Source organism: Camelina sativa, chromosome 20 (genome assembly GCF_030686135.1).
Source record: "Camelina sativa cultivar CO46 ecotype springtype chromosome 20, ASM3068613v1".
Classification (NCBI taxonomy): Eukaryota; Viridiplantae; Streptophyta; class Magnoliopsida; order Brassicales; family Brassicaceae; genus Camelina; species Camelina sativa.
Window position 1 is genome coordinate 27219692 of NC_141899.1, and position 17599 is coordinate 27237290.

General features: G+C 40.5%; 1 protein-coding gene and 1 non-coding gene across 2 annotated transcripts; both read left to right on the forward strand.

Moving 5' to 3' along the window:
* On the forward strand, positions 1-2412 carry LOC104771373 (HVA22-like protein i). The gene is made up of 7 exons (XM_010495889.3): positions 1-257; positions 765-806; positions 907-1005; positions 1118-1174; positions 1272-1335; positions 1422-1631; positions 1771-2412. The coding sequence occupies exons 2-7, from the start codon at positions 775-777 to the stop codon at positions 2203-2205; spliced, it is 897 nt and encodes a 298-aa protein (XP_010494191.2). The 5' UTR covers positions 1-257; positions 765-774; the 3' UTR covers positions 2206-2412.
* A 7974-nt stretch (positions 2413-10386) lies between these two features.
* LOC147919445 (small nucleolar RNA R71) lies at positions 10387-10493 on the forward strand. The gene has a single exon (XR_015594340.1). It is a non-coding gene; the product is annotated as a small nucleolar RNA R71 (small nucleolar RNA).
* Positions 10494-17599: the final 7106 nt, after the last annotated feature.

Below are 17599 nucleotides of genomic sequence, written 5' to 3' on the forward strand. Positions count from 1 at the left end.
GTGGTAGAATATTGTTAAAAAAGAAAAAGAAATTTAACCTAATATTTTATTAGCCCAAAATTGCTTTTTATATTTACGGGACTCAAAAATCCATATATTTTTCAAAGAGGCGTGATTCTAAAAGCAAAAATCCGAAGAGAGGAGGAGAGAAAGAGAGAGGTGATTTTTAAATTTCAGATAACGCTGATCATTTTTTTACTCTCGCCGCCGCCGTACACAGTTGGTTCTTCTTCTGCAGACTACAGTTTCCTCCGCCGGTAACTTTTACCTTCCCCGATCTCTCGAATTCGGTGTTCGTTTTCTTATACTGAAAATTCGACAAGTCGTCGTATCTATAGCTCTCTAATTTAACTTTTGTTGCTTCAATCATCATCTAGTTCTTGCGTATTGATAAATCATTCTTGTGTTTTGTGATTGAGATTTTAGTTCTTTAATTTTGTTTTCCTTAGTTTTTTTCTCTGTAACATATCTATCTGATTTGTACCCGATCTGAGAGGGATTATGAAATAGCTGATTTCGTCACCAAACGTGTTCAATATGCTCAAATTCACTACTTCTATTGTGATTTTTCCAAAGCTAAGCTCATATATTGAAGGTTTTACTCAGTAGTTAGCATTTTGGAGTATCGGATTAACCCTTTTATTTGAAAATTTCGAGTAGTGGAGAATACAGCTTGTTGAATCAGCTTATGATTTTACTTTATTTCGGTTACCACTTGAATTCTCCTCCATGTTAATTGATGTTTTTTTTTTTTTTGCTTTCAGTTTCTTCAAGATGATTGGATCGTTTCTTACAAGAGGATTGGTGTAAGAGAATCATACTATCCTTATATTTCTTTGCTTAAACAAGGATGTGGCAGTTTCTGTTGTTGATTAGCTCTTTCTAAATTTCATATATTTGTTGCAGGATGGTGTTGGGTTATGCTTACCCTGCGTATGAATGCTACAAGACTGTTGAAAAGAATAGGCCTGAAATTGAGCAGCTTCGCTTTTGGTGCCAGTACTGGTATGTATTATTAATTGCCTTTTTCTTCGTCTTCTCCCGTTCGCAAGGTTGAACGTTTGGAGTTTGTGTGTCAGAAATGACTTATTTTTAAGTAACTCGTTATCAATCACAGGATATTGGTTGCTTGCTTGACAGTTTTTGAGAGAGTTGGTGATGCGTTTGTTTCATGGTTGGCACTCTAAACCAAAGCTGCTTAGTTTTCTCCAACTGCAACAATGTTTTTCCTCTGTTTGATGATTGTTTTGTCTTTATTTTCTCTCGTCAAGGGTTCCAATGTACAGTGAAGCTAAGTTGGCATTCTTCATATACCTGTGGTATCCTAAAACCAGGGTAAGTGTGTATATATATGATTCTGAAAAAAAAAACATAAGAGTCTTTTTATGGTGTACATGATTCTTTGTTGATGATTGTTTTAGGGTACTACATATGTCTACGAGTCCTTCTTTAGGCCGTATCTCTCACAGCATGAGAATGACATAGACCATAGTTTGTTGGAGCTAAGGACAAGAGCTGGAGATATGGCTGTTATATACTGGCAACGAGTTGCAAGCTATGGCCAGACCAGAATCGTCGAGATTTTACAGTATGTTGCTGCACAATCAACTCCAAGGCCGCAGCCACCTCAGGTACGTTTAAGAATCTGCTATGAGTTTATCAATACTTGCTGCATTTTTTCCTAGAGAATCAGTCAATTCGTTGATGAGACAATACCTTACTGAATTCGCATTCAATGATCTGTCATATTCGCATTCGTTTGTGATCCAGAAACGTGGAGGTAGAGCTAATCAGGCTCCTGCTAAGCCTAAGAAAGCCCCTATCCCCCAACCAGAATCTGACGAAGCATCATTGCCCTCGTCGTCTAGCTCATCTTCAAGTGAAAATGAAGGTAGTGAGCCAACCGGTAAAGCAGCAGGCCCTTCAAGACCTAGACCAAAAGTGACATCTGTACCAGTCACAGATACCAAAACTGCTGGTATCACTCAGATAGCACAAAAATCACTCTCTTCCCCGACTGTGACCCCAACCCAATCAACCACCCAAATGGAAGCGGAACCAATGCAGATAGAATCAGTGGAAGGAGAAGCAGAATCAGGAAATGAAAATCCGAATCCTGAAGGTCCAAAAGAGACGGTGATGGAGGAGACAATCAGGATGACTCGTGGGAGGTTGAGGAAGACGCGTTCTGAGGAAAGCCGTTAAAATAAAAAGAAGAAGAAGAAGAAGAAGAAGAGGAAGAAGCTCTGTTTTCAAAAAAATTGTTAATTACTTGCATAACATTTGTCAGCTCTTCCCTTCTCTCTTTCCTGCTTCTAGAATTTGGTTGACATGAACTAACAATTAGTGGGAATGCTTGTATGAAAGGTAAATTTGTTGGTTTCTTTATTTCATTCAGTTAGTTGCGTGTAAGAGATAACACTCCTTTTTTGTTTGTTTCTCTTGATAACTAATTCGTTAAAATAGGTACAACTACCTGAGAGTAGAAATGAAGCAAGATCAGTCATAACTTAAAAGTTAGGAAGCAGTTCAAAGTTGGATTGCACCTAAATGCCTATCCAAATAATCAAAGACCACTTTAAAACGAAACTAAAGTGGTTAAAAAGAAGTGGAAGTAGGTGGTTGTTTGAAGCTCAAAAAGAAAAAGAAAAAAAAGGAGATGAAACAAGACTGAAGAAACAAACATTATTCTTTTTGTGGAGGTGGTTGATAATAATATTTGTTATCATGACTTATCCACATTGCAAAATATAATCTTCAGAAAACGTCGATGGATAGGAAGCATTTGGCGGCAATTTAAACCTTTATAACATTGTTGTTATTTAACAACTTGTTACTAGCGCGTGAATATTTGAAGTCGGACTCAGATTTTGGAAAAGCCCCAGAGGTGAACATTTTAAACCATTTGACTAAATGCAATTTGGTACTTCATGCCGTATGTAGTATCTATGTTGAGTGAATTAGGTAACTAAAAAGGATTGGAGATTTAGTTAGAAAACTAACAAATGCAGAAAAGTGTTAAAAGAAACCGTACAGTTGGAAAGACGTTACCCCTAGTGATGTCTAGATATGAATTTGAGTAAGCTAATCTTATATCGTGAAGCAAGAGGCAAAGCAAGATTCACGACACTTGTTGTATGTAACGGATTATTATTTCTATTAATCTATGTTATCTTAGAAAATTCATCTATGCAATATTTAGTTATTTACATTGCATAGGAACATAAAATTATTACCCTTACGGTTATTATGATGCTTTTGGAAATCAAGAAATAATTTAATCTTTAAGAAAATAAGGGATAGTCCTACTATTGTAATTCAATTCTTAAAGCACAAGCTGAAGTCCATGAGTGGCTATGGAATATTCCATCTAAAAGTGGGAAGGATCACACGGAGACACCACATTCGACCGAACAAAACTGGAAGAGCCCTTCTCCACCATTTGTTAAATGCACCTATGATGCAGGTTTCAATTTACGCAACAGGTTTGTTCTATGTTCCTCTCGAAGAGTCCGAGAAACACAAAGTCGAATACGAGGTTCATCGATAAGAGGTGAATCGCGACTCTAAATTCACCAATTTTGTGGAGGTCTGTCATTTATTTGTTCTTGAAATGGTGTTAAATTGTTGACAAAATAAACAATCAGACTAAGGTTTTGAATCATGCTTACATGCTATTTATGTTGAGAATTTTGGTCACATTCTCTACTAAGGTTTAGAATCATCTTTATATGCTATGTATCATTCTCTAATTTTGTTAACATTTTTAGGTGACTTTTTGTTTTATAATTGTTTTGCAGTTTAGAACACATAAGGTGATATATAGGCGTTACGCTGGTTTGTTTTTCTCGTTGTGCGTGGACATGCATAACGGACAATGAGTTGGCTTACCTTGAATGCATCCACTTGTTCGTCGAGATTTTGGACCATTTCTTCAGCAATGTCTGTGCGCTTGATTTGGTGTTTAATTTCCACAAGGTACCAAAAAACAGGTTTCTGTCTTTTTATTCTCTGTGGACCACGAAATTCAGTTTGAGGTGTTTATATCGGTCTGTTAAGTAAAGTACATATATATGGCTACATCTATATGTTTAAATGACGAGAATGTTCATGTGTATGTAAGAGCATAATTGCTAAACAAGACACAAGCTTTGTTAACGGGGTTCGGATAACTGGGACTCATAACCTTTATATGCTAAGCGAAGGATTTAAGCTATAGTCCTTAAAGATAGTTTAATGGTGCTAAGATCAATCAACATACTTACAAATATCTTTCTATGCTTATTACCATGCATCGATCTAGTTCAACCTCCAACTAAAAGTAAAGAACATCTCTTTCACATTCAATTAAGTGTTTGGCAAATTCTTGCAAATGGAAGGTGAATCAAGCTCAATCCGTTTCAAGGGTAAGGCTTTTTGGTAAGGTGGTTTCAAACAATATATTTGTGTGATTTTCTCTCAAAAGATGGAATGCTAGACAGTTGTGAAAACTATCTAAGACTGAAAACAATTTGGGCATACAAAGCTTAACTCTTGATGATCTACCCTTTTCTCATCCACTTTTTTTTTTTTTTTTTTTTTTTTTTTTTTTTTTTTTTTAATCCCTAAGGTTTAAACTTTAAACATCTAGCTCTCTACTCTTTTTTTTCTTTTTCTTTCTTTGCTAAACTCCTAATATGTATATATTTTTCTCTTTCTTTCTTTCTAGGAGAATATAGCAAAATCTTTTTTTTTTTTTACTTAGAGACTTAGAGATAATTGATTCTAACCTTTGGGACTTCTTTTTTTTTTTTTTTCTTTATTCCTCAACCCAACCCCAAATAAATATGCTAACCACCTATCTTTCAAAACCGATTCTATTAGCTAGTTCAAATTCTAACTTACCTAAATCAAGAGCCAGTTCTTTGTAGTTCTCAATACTCTCAAGGTTTCACAACCTATAGCACAATGAAAAGGCCTCACTCAACAATCCACAACAAGGTTTGAAAGAAAGGTTTAGGTTTATGGGTAGGAAAAACGAATCGGGTTAAACGAAAAGATTGGTAAAAATGGAGTGCTAACCCGAGTTTAGAGTTACCATGAGCAAGTATTCAAATTCCATAAGTAAGACAATTTAAGTTCAAATTAAGTCCAATAATATAGAGATGTTGCAATGTTCAAGCAAGTGGAGGAAGCATTCAAAAGACACAAGTTTCTAAGCAAAGATTTATCATTTTTTTTCAAAGATTGATCTAGCAACAATGAACTGTGATTAAGGGCTATAGCTTCAATCCTAAGGTTTGATTTTAATCAAGGTAGTTTTAATCATTGTCCCCTAAGATGCATATGCAACAATCCTATATGAAACAAACAAGACTCAATCTTAATATGTAAATGCAACTACATGAACACTCTTTTTTTTTTTTTTTTTTTAAATTTTCAAAATTTTTTTGTTTTTCAATGCACATAGATGCAGACTCAAATGAATAAAACTAGCATGCAAAAATTTGAAATAAGAAAATTAAGAAAATAAAACACAATGTTAAAAATATTCTAGGACCCTCCCCCAAACTTAAATTACACAGTCTCTGTGTAAATAAAAGTTGGAAAAAGAATCCAGGAATCACACAAAATGAAATGAAACTAAATGCAATGTTATTTATAATGATTGGATGAAAGTGGTACCTCATGGGTTGGTGAAGAAGGAGGTAGTAGCAGCCTCCATAGTCGCCAACGTGTAGCCAGGGTCGTCACCGGCTTCAGCGGATGCCGGGATTTGCTCGTCAGAGAGCTCGGTGATATGCACAGACGACTTGCTCGGACCAGCATCCGAGGGGTTGATCGAGGGGGACATCGTGTAGCTCATCGGGTAGGGCATCGGGTAATACGATGGGTATGGTGGAAGAGGTCCAGAGTGATCACCCGTATAGCCACTCGCAGGGTGCATCGTATACGGCATTGTGTATGGCATCTGGTAAGGCGGAGGGAAAAGTCCTAAGTAATCACCCGATTGTGTGCTCGATGGGTGCATCGGATAAGGCATCGTGTATCCCATCGGGTTAGCGTCGGATAGGCGTCTGAATGGTTTCTCCGCGAGACTTCAGATCTTGTGACAGTCTCCTCGACTTGGGGCTCATAAGAAGATGCTCTGTGAGGTTCTGGAGGTGTCAGTCCTCTAATTCCTCCTAGCGGTCCGCTTCTTCCCATCCATGTTGGTGCGTATGCCGAGGTAGGGGCTGAGGCACAGCTTGCCTTGTCTTGAAGCTCCTTGATCTGACCTCCCATAGTCTTCACCGAACCGGTAAGATCCTTCACCTTTCTCACCAAAAAATTGTTCATCCTCTTAAGCCATCCGATCCTCTTATGGGATTCCCTCACTCCAACGGGTTGCTTTTGAGAGCAAACATACTCCTCAAAGTCAAAATCTTCCGAGCTATCTCGCTGTCCTTGTCCGGTTGCCTCTCTCTTCTCAGCTTCGGATTCCTCCTCCAGATTGTACAGCTCCTCCAAAGGTGGTGCAAAATCGATGTTGTCCCCCAGCCGAACCTTGGTGCACATTACATTGGGCAGAATCATTTGGGTGGCTCCGGCGGTAGGATGGACAAACTTGAAGAGCAGCATGTCGTTTGGCTTCTCATAAACCAAGTACCTATCCAGCATGAGGTTGTCGATGTCCAGCCATCTCGGATCGTGTACCACTCCCTTCAAAGGTACATCGCAAGCCACTAAAATCAGTGTGACCAGTCCTCCAATGGAGATCTCTCCGCCTCCTTATCTTCTCTTCATAGCCCATGACTTGAGATAGAGGAACTGATCGAGCAGCACAAAGACCATACTAGTATCCGCAACATCTCCAACTAGCGGTGTACCATCCCTAGCATTGTCTAGAACTCTACACAATGCAATGTCCAGCAGCTGGAGCTCATGATCATTCACATTCCCAGTCTCCTTTCTAGCAAAAAGAGTGCATGCGAGGGACTTGTGAAAATACCTCAAAAAAGGGCTCCTTATTTGGGTGGATTTGGAGTTGTGGACTTGTAGGGGAGCTTGTCTCCTATTGTTAGCCAAAGGGACCTCATTTCCTCCTTGCTAACCTCCATTCCTTCTCTACTCCCAGCTTTGAAACCATACAGCTTCTCCATCTCCTTGAAAGTAAGCCGGTACTCTTTATTTCTCACGGAGAAGGTGATGAACCCGATCCCCCCATCGGGTAGTAGGGTCGGGTGGTCCTCAAAGTAGTGCAACCTCAATGTTGAGAGAAAGTGGACCGTCTCCTCCTCATAAGATTCAAGGTGAGCTCGCATCATATGACCCATGTGGCACATGTCGAACAGGAACTCGACATCTCTAGCGATGCCCAACTGCTTCATTGTTTCTCGGTGAGGGTAACGGGTACCAATGAAGCTCATCTTGCAGAAAACCTTGAAGAATTTTGCCGGAGTCTCCACCTCTTTCTGCTTCAGCCTCCGCGAGGCTTGTCGTGTGCGTTCTCTCTGCTCCTCCTCTCGCTCATGGTTCCCCTCCTCTGTGTGTTGATCTTCTTCTTCAGCCGCTCGCTCAGCCACCTTCTCAGCCTTCTCAAAAGCTGGTCTCTTCCCTCTTGCAACCGCAGCTCTGCTCCTTAACCGAGACATTTGGATCTCCTCTTGCTCTCCTCCACCAACATCAGAATCGACTTCCATAGGGTCAGTAACAGTTCTCTCGGACGTAGACAGGTCCCTACGTCGAGGAGATCGGTAAACAGCACTCGCCATCAGACTTGGTGAACGAACTCGGTGGTCTACACGATCGGTTGCTTGAGCACCGGATCGGGTTGAGCATCGGGTTTGAGAAGCGAAACGTCCAGCCAGCGGTTGGGAATGCAAAACGTTTCCTCTTCCTTGGTATTCTCGAGGTTCGACGGCATCACCTCTAGTTCTAGCAGCGGCGGAGGTTGATCTTCTTCCCTTCCTTTGGTAGGTCTTCATGTTCGGCTCTATTATCGAATCCTTGAGAAGAAAGAAAAGCTAAACTTCGATATTAATAGGGTTAGTTCCCAAAAATCAAAGATCACTCGAGTTTGAGAGAGAATAGAAAGTAGGAAAACAAAAAGCTCTAGGGTAGAGAGACTTATCGTAGCTGCTGAGGGAGAGGGGTTCGAAACCTTTAAATAGGGTAGGGTTAGCAGCTTGGGCTTCACCGAGAGTGGGCTTGGTCTGTGGAATTTGGACTCCACTCGCCACCCGAGTAGAGACACGATCGGGCGCGTCGAGTTTGGTGTCGGGTTGAGCCTCATGTTCCCCAATTTTTCCTTTTTCACTTTTTTTTTTTTATAAATAAATATGCAAAAATAGAAAACCAGGTAGAATAAATAGATAAAACTTAAAACAAAACAAATGATACCTTTGGGACTTTCTCCCAAGTGAGCTTGTTTAAAGTCACTAAGCTTGACTCTTCATGTTCCTTAAACATGGGATCTAAGAGGGAGAGGTTCTGGAATCCTCTCCACTGTAGCAGGCTAATTCAATTCATTCTCTAAGTCTTGTCCAGGTTCCACAGCAAATGTGGTGTTGACTTCTTCAAGATGTTTGACTTTCTTCTGCTTTGTCTTAGTGGAAAAAGCTTGACCATCAATGGTTGGCCTCTTAATTCCCTTCTTGACATCAAACTCCATCTTGAAGTGCCCACCATGCTCAATTCTGATCTTGCCTTGCTTCACCCCAATCACTGCACCTACTGTTGCCAAGAATGGTCTCCCTAGGATCAGTTGATCGTCTGGTTCCTTATCCATATTAAGGATCATAAAATCAGTAGGGACTTCCACCCTTCCAATCCTGAGAGGCAAATTTTCCAAGGTCCCAGTCGGATGTCTGATTGTTCTATCAGCTAGAACCAAATACATACTACTCGGTTTAAAACTGTTGAAACCCAACTTGTTGGCAACTGACAGTGGCATAATGCTAACTGAAGCTCCTAGGTCGCATAAGCAGTTCTTGAAAATCCGAAGTCCTATTGAGCATGGCAAAGTAAAAGAGCTAGGATCCTCCAATTTTTACTCGATTCGCAGCTCAGGATCTAAGCACACTCCACTCCTGAGAATCTCAAACCCAATCTCCTTGACAGCTTCCTTAACCTCATTCTCCAGCCGAGCTGCCTCCTTGGTGATTTCCTCTTGAAGTTCGTGTGGTGGCAACAGCTTAGGAGGTGGAGCTTTACACTTGGCCATACGCTCTGCAAGCGCCTCTAGTTGGATGTCAAGTGCAGCATTGAACCTTTCCTCTAGTTCCCCTTCTGCTGCTACAGGTAGTTGAGGTTGATCTTTCATCTCAACATCTACTCAATGTATCATCCGATCACCATCATCGGGTAGGTCATCGGGTTCCACCTCGGGTTGTTCTTCAATTTGTGACTCTCGAACCAGTGCTCGATCATCAACTCGATCAGTCTCCTCGGATGAAGGCTCGGGTTCATACTCGGATTTGTAGTGCTTGGTCTCGTTTATCCCATAGTGATCCATATCCTCCTCATCTTGAACATCACTGTCCTCAGTGAGGTAATCCTTATAGTCATCATCAAGGAAGATGGCTTGGGCAGTGGCATAATCCTTAGGGTTCTGAACAGCTTTACCTGAGAGCTGGTTGATCTTTGGAGATGGTTGGTTGTTGTGGTGGCCCTCTAGGTACCTCAGCTTAGTGTTGAGCGAATCATACTTGGCGTTCAAATCATTGTATCCTGAATCGATCTTGTTGCTCATCTCCGCAAATTTTTTTGCAGTGTCCATAGCAGCTGATGCTTGATTCTGAATCATCTGCTGAATAAGGCCGCGTAGGTCAGCTTCTTGTGAATTGTTCTGCGGGCCTTGGTGTTGTTGGAATCCAGGTGGTGCAATGGGTTGGTGGTAGTTTCCAGAATACAACTGCTTAGGGGCATAGCCTTGATTGTATTGGACAAAAGGCTTCTATTGGACATGGTTCCCTTGAACTGCAGATGGGTAGGTTTGGTCCTGAGGATTGGCAACAGTTGGGTTTCGGTAGGAAAGATTCGGATTCGGCTTGTAATTGTTGTACCCTTTGTTGTAACCTCCTTGGTTGTTGATGTAGTTAACATCCTCTATCTGTACAGTCTCCCCATCTTGTTGTAAAAACTGCTCTTCCTCTGACATGCTGCTGCTGGTTGAGGAGCTTGTCGAGCTTGTCATTGAGGGCTTTCATATCCCTCTTGTACTTGGCATCTTCCTCTCCAGTAGATCGCACATTGCGATCGTACTCCTCATTGTAATTCCCATCAGATTGAGCCAAGTTCTCCACTAGGTCCCAACCCTCATCAATATCCTTGTTGAGGAAGTTACCATTGCTTGCGATGTCCAGTAACATCCGTATCTTGGGGACCACTCCTCTGTAAAGTGTACTCAGCAATGAAGCATTGCTGAAGCCATGATGAGGACATCTGGTAGTGTATCCCTTGAAACGTTCCCAAGCTTCACTGAACGTCTCATTGTTCTTCTGAACAAAGCCGGAAATGTCATTTCTCAGCCTTGCGGTTCTGGGGTTGGAGAAGAATTTGGCTAAAAACGCCTTCTTGCAAGCTTCCCAGGTGGTGATGGACTCCTTGGGGAGTGATTTCTCCCAGATGTGCGCTTTGTCTCCCAAAGAGAATGGGAAAAGCCGGAGTTTGAATCCATCCTCACTAACTCAATTTATCATGGTGAGGCTACAGAGCCTATCAAATTCATCCAGATGATCCAATGGGTCCTCCATTGGCAATCAATGAAACTTGTTGCTTTGTATCATCTGGATGAGACTACTCTTGATCTCAAAATTGTTGTTCTGCACAGCAGGTGGCACAATGCCATTCCTTTGAGTATGAGTAGATGGAGCATCTCCTGCTCCTATGTTGGTCCTTGCTTGAGGAGCTGGTGGACCGTTCTGATTGTTCATTGTCTCCTCAATGGTTGCTGGTTGCGGTCGGTGAACTTGTTGTTGTCGAAGTAACCTTGGTCTGTCGACGTTGTTGATGAATGGACTCAGGTTTTGGTTACCCTTGGATCGTGTTTGCATGCACAAGTAGGTGACCGAGTGTGTACACGAGCGTCAATTCGATCCAGGTGATCGAGTGACGGGTCGGGTGGGTGCTCGGGTTGTACCTGAGATTCAATACAAACAAAAACGAAAGCAAACAAGTCAGATTCTGAACCAATATAAATAAAAGAACTTGATCTAGCAAGTGCTGAAATCCTAAACGTAGTAAAATAAAATTCAACCAAATGGCAACAACGCCAAATTGATAAGCGGAATTTTCACCCAGGGTATCAATTCCCTATGCAGTTGTAGTACAAAGGGTTATCAATCCAAATGGTTGTTTATGCTAGCAGGAAATATGCAATCAGAATAATGCAAGTCAAGCCAAGCAATTAAGGATTTTTATCTAACAATCCTAAAATGTTTAAAGAAAAGAATATAAACAAGGAACCACACGACCTAAGCACTCGATGCAAGCATTAGAGTATCGGGTGGGGTTATCGAGTAAGTAAATGAAGTATGAACAACTCGAGGGATTACTCGAAGCAGGTGATCGTGTACCTGTTCGGGTAAGGGATCGAGTGATGAATAAAAATGATAGCAATTAAGATACGAAAGCTTCTAAGGATGGGGTAATCGAATCCTAAGTATCCCTGACCAGTACAGATGTCTTACATGCCTCAAACAACTATTTTCTAGACAATGGATCTCTAAAATCTTGTCAAAGCACTCTCGTGATAGAAACAATCAACCTTGATCACTCCCCTACCCAACTCTCGTTGGAGAAACATGACCAAGCAGGCATTAAGATCCGATTCATTATTGTCAGTAAACCCATTACTCATCTAATCTCTTAGGCTAAGTGAGTAAACACCCTAGATCTAATCTCACCCTCTCGGTTTGTTGACAGCATTAAGAACACCAATCTAGATGGAAATCTATTAAATATATACAATCAAACTAAGACATCCTAACCGATCAAGAACACAAAATCATCTATCCCATCCCTAGAAACTTTACTACACTACTCGGAAATCATAGCAAGAAAGATAAAAGCAAATATAAACGAAAATTGCATTGTAATAAACGATAGAGTAGAGAAGTAAGAATACAAGATAGAAATCTAAAGAAATGATAAAAAGATATGAAACAAATCCTAACAAAAAGTGAAAAGAGTTTTGAGTCGCTCAGTCCTCTCTCAGAAGCTCTCGCTCTCTAGTTTGAGGGTCTGCGGAGTGCTCGTTTGCGAGGAAGGAGAGGAGGGGTTTATATATGGAAACCCCTTTGACCTAGCTTCCCAGTCCTGCCCGAGGGTCTACTCAATGGGGTACACGAGGATATGGTCGAGTTACTCCTCGGATAGATGTTCGGGTTGTTCTTCCTACTCTCGGATCATCCTCGATCGGTTGGGTTTCAGACTATTCTTGCAGCTCGATGGCTTCTTCCGGTACATGCTCGGGTTTGTCCTTGTTTTCCCCCATTTTAGGCTCTTAAGCACTTGTTTTCATCCAAAGTATGCAAATGCAAAAATGCAACACCCTAATTGGCCTAAAAGTGAATTCCTACAGTTAATGACCTAAAGCTGCTAAGTTAAGGGTATAAACAATGCAAAATATGGACAAAAAATGATGCTAAAAACATGTAAATTAGAGAGTTATCAAATACCATCAAAAGATCTCTATCTTATTGTTGGGGCAACGCCACACACCTTTTGTGGATCTCTCAAGAATACCCTAAGACGCGCACCTCTTTATGAAACACTCTCTTGGTATTTATAACAATGGCTCAACCCTAAAGTTGACAACTTTCATATTCTAAACCGGTAAACTAACATATTTAGATAACTCCTAAATAGAATTAATCCTAATTCCATAACTCGGTAGGATTAGTATAGCTTGCACCTCAATCTATCTTCAAGCTTATGCCAACATTAAGAACTTCTTGATGTAACTAGTAATAGGCTTATCTGACCTTTCATTTGCATTATCGTGTGAGGTTCTGGTGAACTACTCTTTCACTGGCTCTAGCTATTATTGGATTTGAACTTTAGCTTAGGACTCCCTGTTCTTGTTGTAATGGATATACCGTCGAATCTTGATTCTTCGTAGCATATCAGAGATTAAAAAGTCTTGGACCAATTGGTTAGAGGGAGCCTTTATGCTTTGAGAGATATGGGGAAATTCTACAATAGAGTTTTAGGGGTATTTTTTCTAGTATTCTTGATTGTAACCAAATAATTCAGGATAAATAGAGGATGAATCGTTTCTGTTCGTAGCAGATTGATTGTGTAATTTTTTCTTCTTTACCTATGAATATGATAAGCTAATTCTTCCTTATATATTAAGGGCTTTTTTTTGGAAATGCGCATTGTGGTTCTTTTTGGCTTTATCATATCATGCTTGTGTCTCTTTTAAGGAAATGTACCGATGGGTGAATGTGTTGCTGTGAAATTTCTATAATTGTTTGTTGGTTCATTTTAAAGGTTCACGGTTAGTTCATATAAGGTATACTTGATACTCGATGAATTCATTCTTGCCCTTGCCGGGGAACTACAAGAAACAAGCAAGCGGGTGCGCATAAAAAGCTTCTCTTTCGAGCTTTGTTTATCTTATTATTGCCACTTAACTGAAAATTTCCATCAACTCGTTGCTTGGAGGCGATCATCGAGAGGATGCCAGAACTGGAGAAGCTAGAGTGATGAGATGCGAGAATATGTGATGTCAAAAAGGAAAAATCAGCAATAGGATTCTTCTCTTCTATTTTGCTCTTTTCTGTTATCTCTACATTAATCTCAAAAGATAGAAAACGAAATACACATTATTAGAGAACTCAAGAAGAAAACTGGTGCTAGTGAATGATGTTTGGTCTCTAGTTTTTCCACAATCTTATAATGTTTTTGAGGCAGGAGGGTGCTCAGATCATTTACGATGTCGGATCAATTTAAACATGTCGACTGAGGTGCACTCCACTGCTCGTAAACCGTTTAAATTTGTAAATGCCACTGTAGAAATGGAGGATTTTAAACCATTGGTTGCAGATTTTTGGAAAGACACAGAGCCCATTTTCCTGTCCACTTCGTCTATGTTTTGGCTCACGAAGAAATTGAAGGCCCTCAAGTGGCTGATACGTCGGTTAGCAACTGAGAGAATAAGAAATCTGGTAAAACAGGCAAAGGATGCATATCTTACGCTTTGTCAGAAGCAAGGAGTAAACCAAACAAATCCCTCTCCACAAGCTATGCATGAGGAGGCAAAGGCATACACCAACATATTGCCGGGTTAGAAGAGAAATACTTGAAGCAAAAATCAAAAATGTATTGGTTGCAGATTGGGGATCAAAACAACAAAACTTTTCATCGAGCAGTTTTGGCTTGTATTGCGCAGAATTCAATAAGAGAGATTCGCAAGCAGGATGGTAGTGTAACGTCAAAAGCTGATGAGATAAAAGCAGAAGCAGAGAGGTTTTTTCGGGTGTTTTTGCAGCATAAACCAGCTGACTATGTTGGAGCCTCAATTGATGAGCTCCAAAACCTAATCTCTTTCCGATGTTCCGTGGACGATAAGCAAAAACTTACTCGCCAAGTTACTGTAGAAGAAACAAAACAAGCGCTCTTCTCGATGCCTAAGGACAAGTCCCCGGGACCTGATGGGTACACTACAGAGTTCTACAAGTCGGCTTGGGAGTTTGTTGGACCAGAGTTTGTAGTAGCGGTTCAATCTTTCTTCGTGAAAGGTTTTTTGCCGAAAGGGGTTAACCCTACGATTCTTACTCTTATACCAAAGAAGTTGGAGGCAATTGAAATGAAGGACTATAGGCCGATCTCATGTTGTAATGTGCTCTACAAAGTCATCTCAAAAATCCTTGCTAATAGACTAAAAATGATATTACCTCTATTTATCTTCGGGAACCAGTCCGCTTTTGTCCAAGATCGTCTTCTTATAGAAAATCTGCTTCTCGCAACGGAGTTGGTTAACGGGTACCATCTAGACTCTGTATCCAGTCGATGTGCTATCAAAATAGATATCTCCAAGGCTTTTGATTCAGTTCAATGGTCCTTTCTTGAGAATGTCCTACTCTCTTTGGACATCCCCTCAGAATTTATTCACTGGATTATGCTATGTGTTACCATAGCATCTTTCTCGGTTTAGGTTAATGGAGAACTTGCCAGTTATTTTTGCAGTTCTAGGGGCTTGAGACAAGGCTGCTCCCTCTCACCATACCTGTTTGTTATTACTATGGATGTACTGTCTAAGATGCTAGATAGAGCTGCAGGTTTGAGGAGTTTTGGCTATCACCCGCAATGCAAGAATCTTGGTCTGACTCATTTGAGTTTTGCTGACGATCTAATGGTTCTCTCCGATGGTAAGATGCGGTCTATCGAGGGGATTCTGGAAGTGTTTGATAGCTTTGCAATTCGATCACGGCTTCGGATCAGTATGGAAAAGTCTATTGTCTACCTCGCGGGTGTTACTGATTCATGTAAACAAGAGATTTCAGATTGTTTTCAGTTTGGTGTAGCTCAGTTTCCTGTAAGATATATTGGTTTACCGCTAGTAACCAAGCGACTCTCATCTGCGGATTATTGTCCTTTACTGGAGCATATCAAAAAGAAAATAGGATCATGGACGGCTCGTTTCCTTTCCTATGCAGGTCGTCTCAACCTTATCTCTTCTTTTCTCTGGAGTGTCTGCAATTTTTGGTTGGCTGCATTTCGACTCCCACGACAATGTAGTCGCGAGATTGGTAAGATCTGCTCTGCATTCCTCTGGTCTGGTCCATAACTCAACTCTCATAAGGCTAAGATTGCTTGGGGAGAGGTTTGCACACAAAAATCTGAAGGAGGTCTAGGTCTACGATCATTAAAGGAGACAAATGATGTTTGCTGCCTGAAGTTAATCTGGAGGCTTGTGTCGAAAGGTGATTCCTTGTGGGTTCAGTGGTGTCGACTCTTTTTATTACGGAAGGAGAATTTTTTGTCTATTAACCAAAATACCTCTAGGGGATCCTGGATATGGCGAAAAATCCTCAAATATCATGATCTCGCTAAACAGTTTAGCAGAGTAGATGTGAAGAACAGTACCCAAACCTCCTTCTGGTATGATGATTGGTCTCCACTGGGACGTCTGATTGATGTAACAGGTGAGCGTGGTTTCATTGACCTTGGGATAGGCCAACATCAGATGGTGGCTGAGGCATGGTCTAACCGTCGTCGGAGACGGCACTGAGTAGAGCACCTAAACCACATAGAAGAAGCGCTAGCACTAAAGTATCAAATTCGCACAACTGCAGGGGATGTCTCTTTATGGAAAGGCAAAAACGATATCTATCGCACGTGGTTCTCAACCAAAGAGACATGGCTCCATATACGCACCACACCTGACCTGGTATCGTGGCACAAAGGAGTCTAGTTTGCTCATGAAACACCAAAGTTCTCTTTCTGTGTTTGGTTGGCCACGAGAGAAAAACTCTCAACAGGGGACAAAATGCTTCTCTGGAACAGGGGAATCTCTCCAACTTGTGTTTTCTGCAATCAGTCTATCGAAACTCGGGATCATCTCTTCTTTACGTGTGGGGTCTCCTCAGGTATCTGGGACAATCTCGCAAAAAAAAATATACAAGGCTCGGTTTTCTTTGAATTGGCATGCACTACTTGGGACAGTCTCTGCTGCATGGACGAATAAAGAAAAAGGATTTCTGGCTCGCTATATTTTTCAGGCTACGGTTTATACTCTCTGGCGTGAACGTAATAGACGAAGGCATGGTAAACATCCGATTACAGAAGTACAGTTGATCAAACATCTTGACAGACAAGTCCCAGATCAGCTCTTAGCGATTCAGAGGAGCGGAGATAGGCGCTATGATAATGCCTTACAACTTTGGCTAACTTCAAGATTTTAGTTTCTCAACAATTCCTACACTTTTTAATGTTTACTTTTTAGCTTATATTTTTGGCTAACAGTTACACTGTTGTAAAAACGTACATTTTTCTTTTTGAATCTAATTTAATATTTTATTCAAAAAAAAAAAACAAGAAGAAAACTAGTGAAAGACACTGTACTGGGATCCTTGTTGCATAATGTTAAAAAAATCAAAGAATTGATGGAGAGCTTGTTTATATTAAACCCTATAATGTGAATAAAGGCAGTCTCAGTCAAATACTCAATTGCATTTTACGACATAGATCTAGTGTCGGCTTAACTAGGAGGACGGGTAGTACGACTGTTCCGGGTACATAGATTAAATGGATATATACGTATAAAAAGGAGGCAAAAAAAAAATTTGTAAGCTAAAAAAAAGCACAAAAAAAAAGAATTTATAAGTTAAAAAAGACACAAAAAAAATTTGTAAGCTAAAAAAGCACAAAAAAAATTTATAAGTTAGAAAAGACCCAAATAAAAAAACTTTTAAGCTAGAAAGGGCATAAAAAAATTTATATAAACCAAAGAAACCCAAAATATATTAAAGGGCACTTTTTCTGTAATTTGCCCAGGAACATGTAATATATTTAAGCCGTCATTACATATTTAAGCCGGCAAAGCCGTCATTACATATTTAAGCCGGCACGACGTAGATCGGCACAAATTGTCATGTCCACATAGGTAGGGTGATGTTAACCTGTATGT

Coding starts and splice junctions, on each gene's coding strand:
- LOC104771373 (XM_010495889.3), top strand. CDS start 775: ATGATTGGATCGTTTCTTACAAGAGGATTGGT. Junction 1,175..1,271: donor GGTGATGCGTTTGTTTCATG/GTTGGCACTCTA, acceptor TCTCTCGTCAAG/GGTTCCAATGTACAGTGAAG. Junction 1,632..1,770: donor CAAGGCCGCAGCCACCTCAG/GTACGTTTAAGA, acceptor TTTGTGATCCAG/AAACGTGGAGGTAGAGCTAA.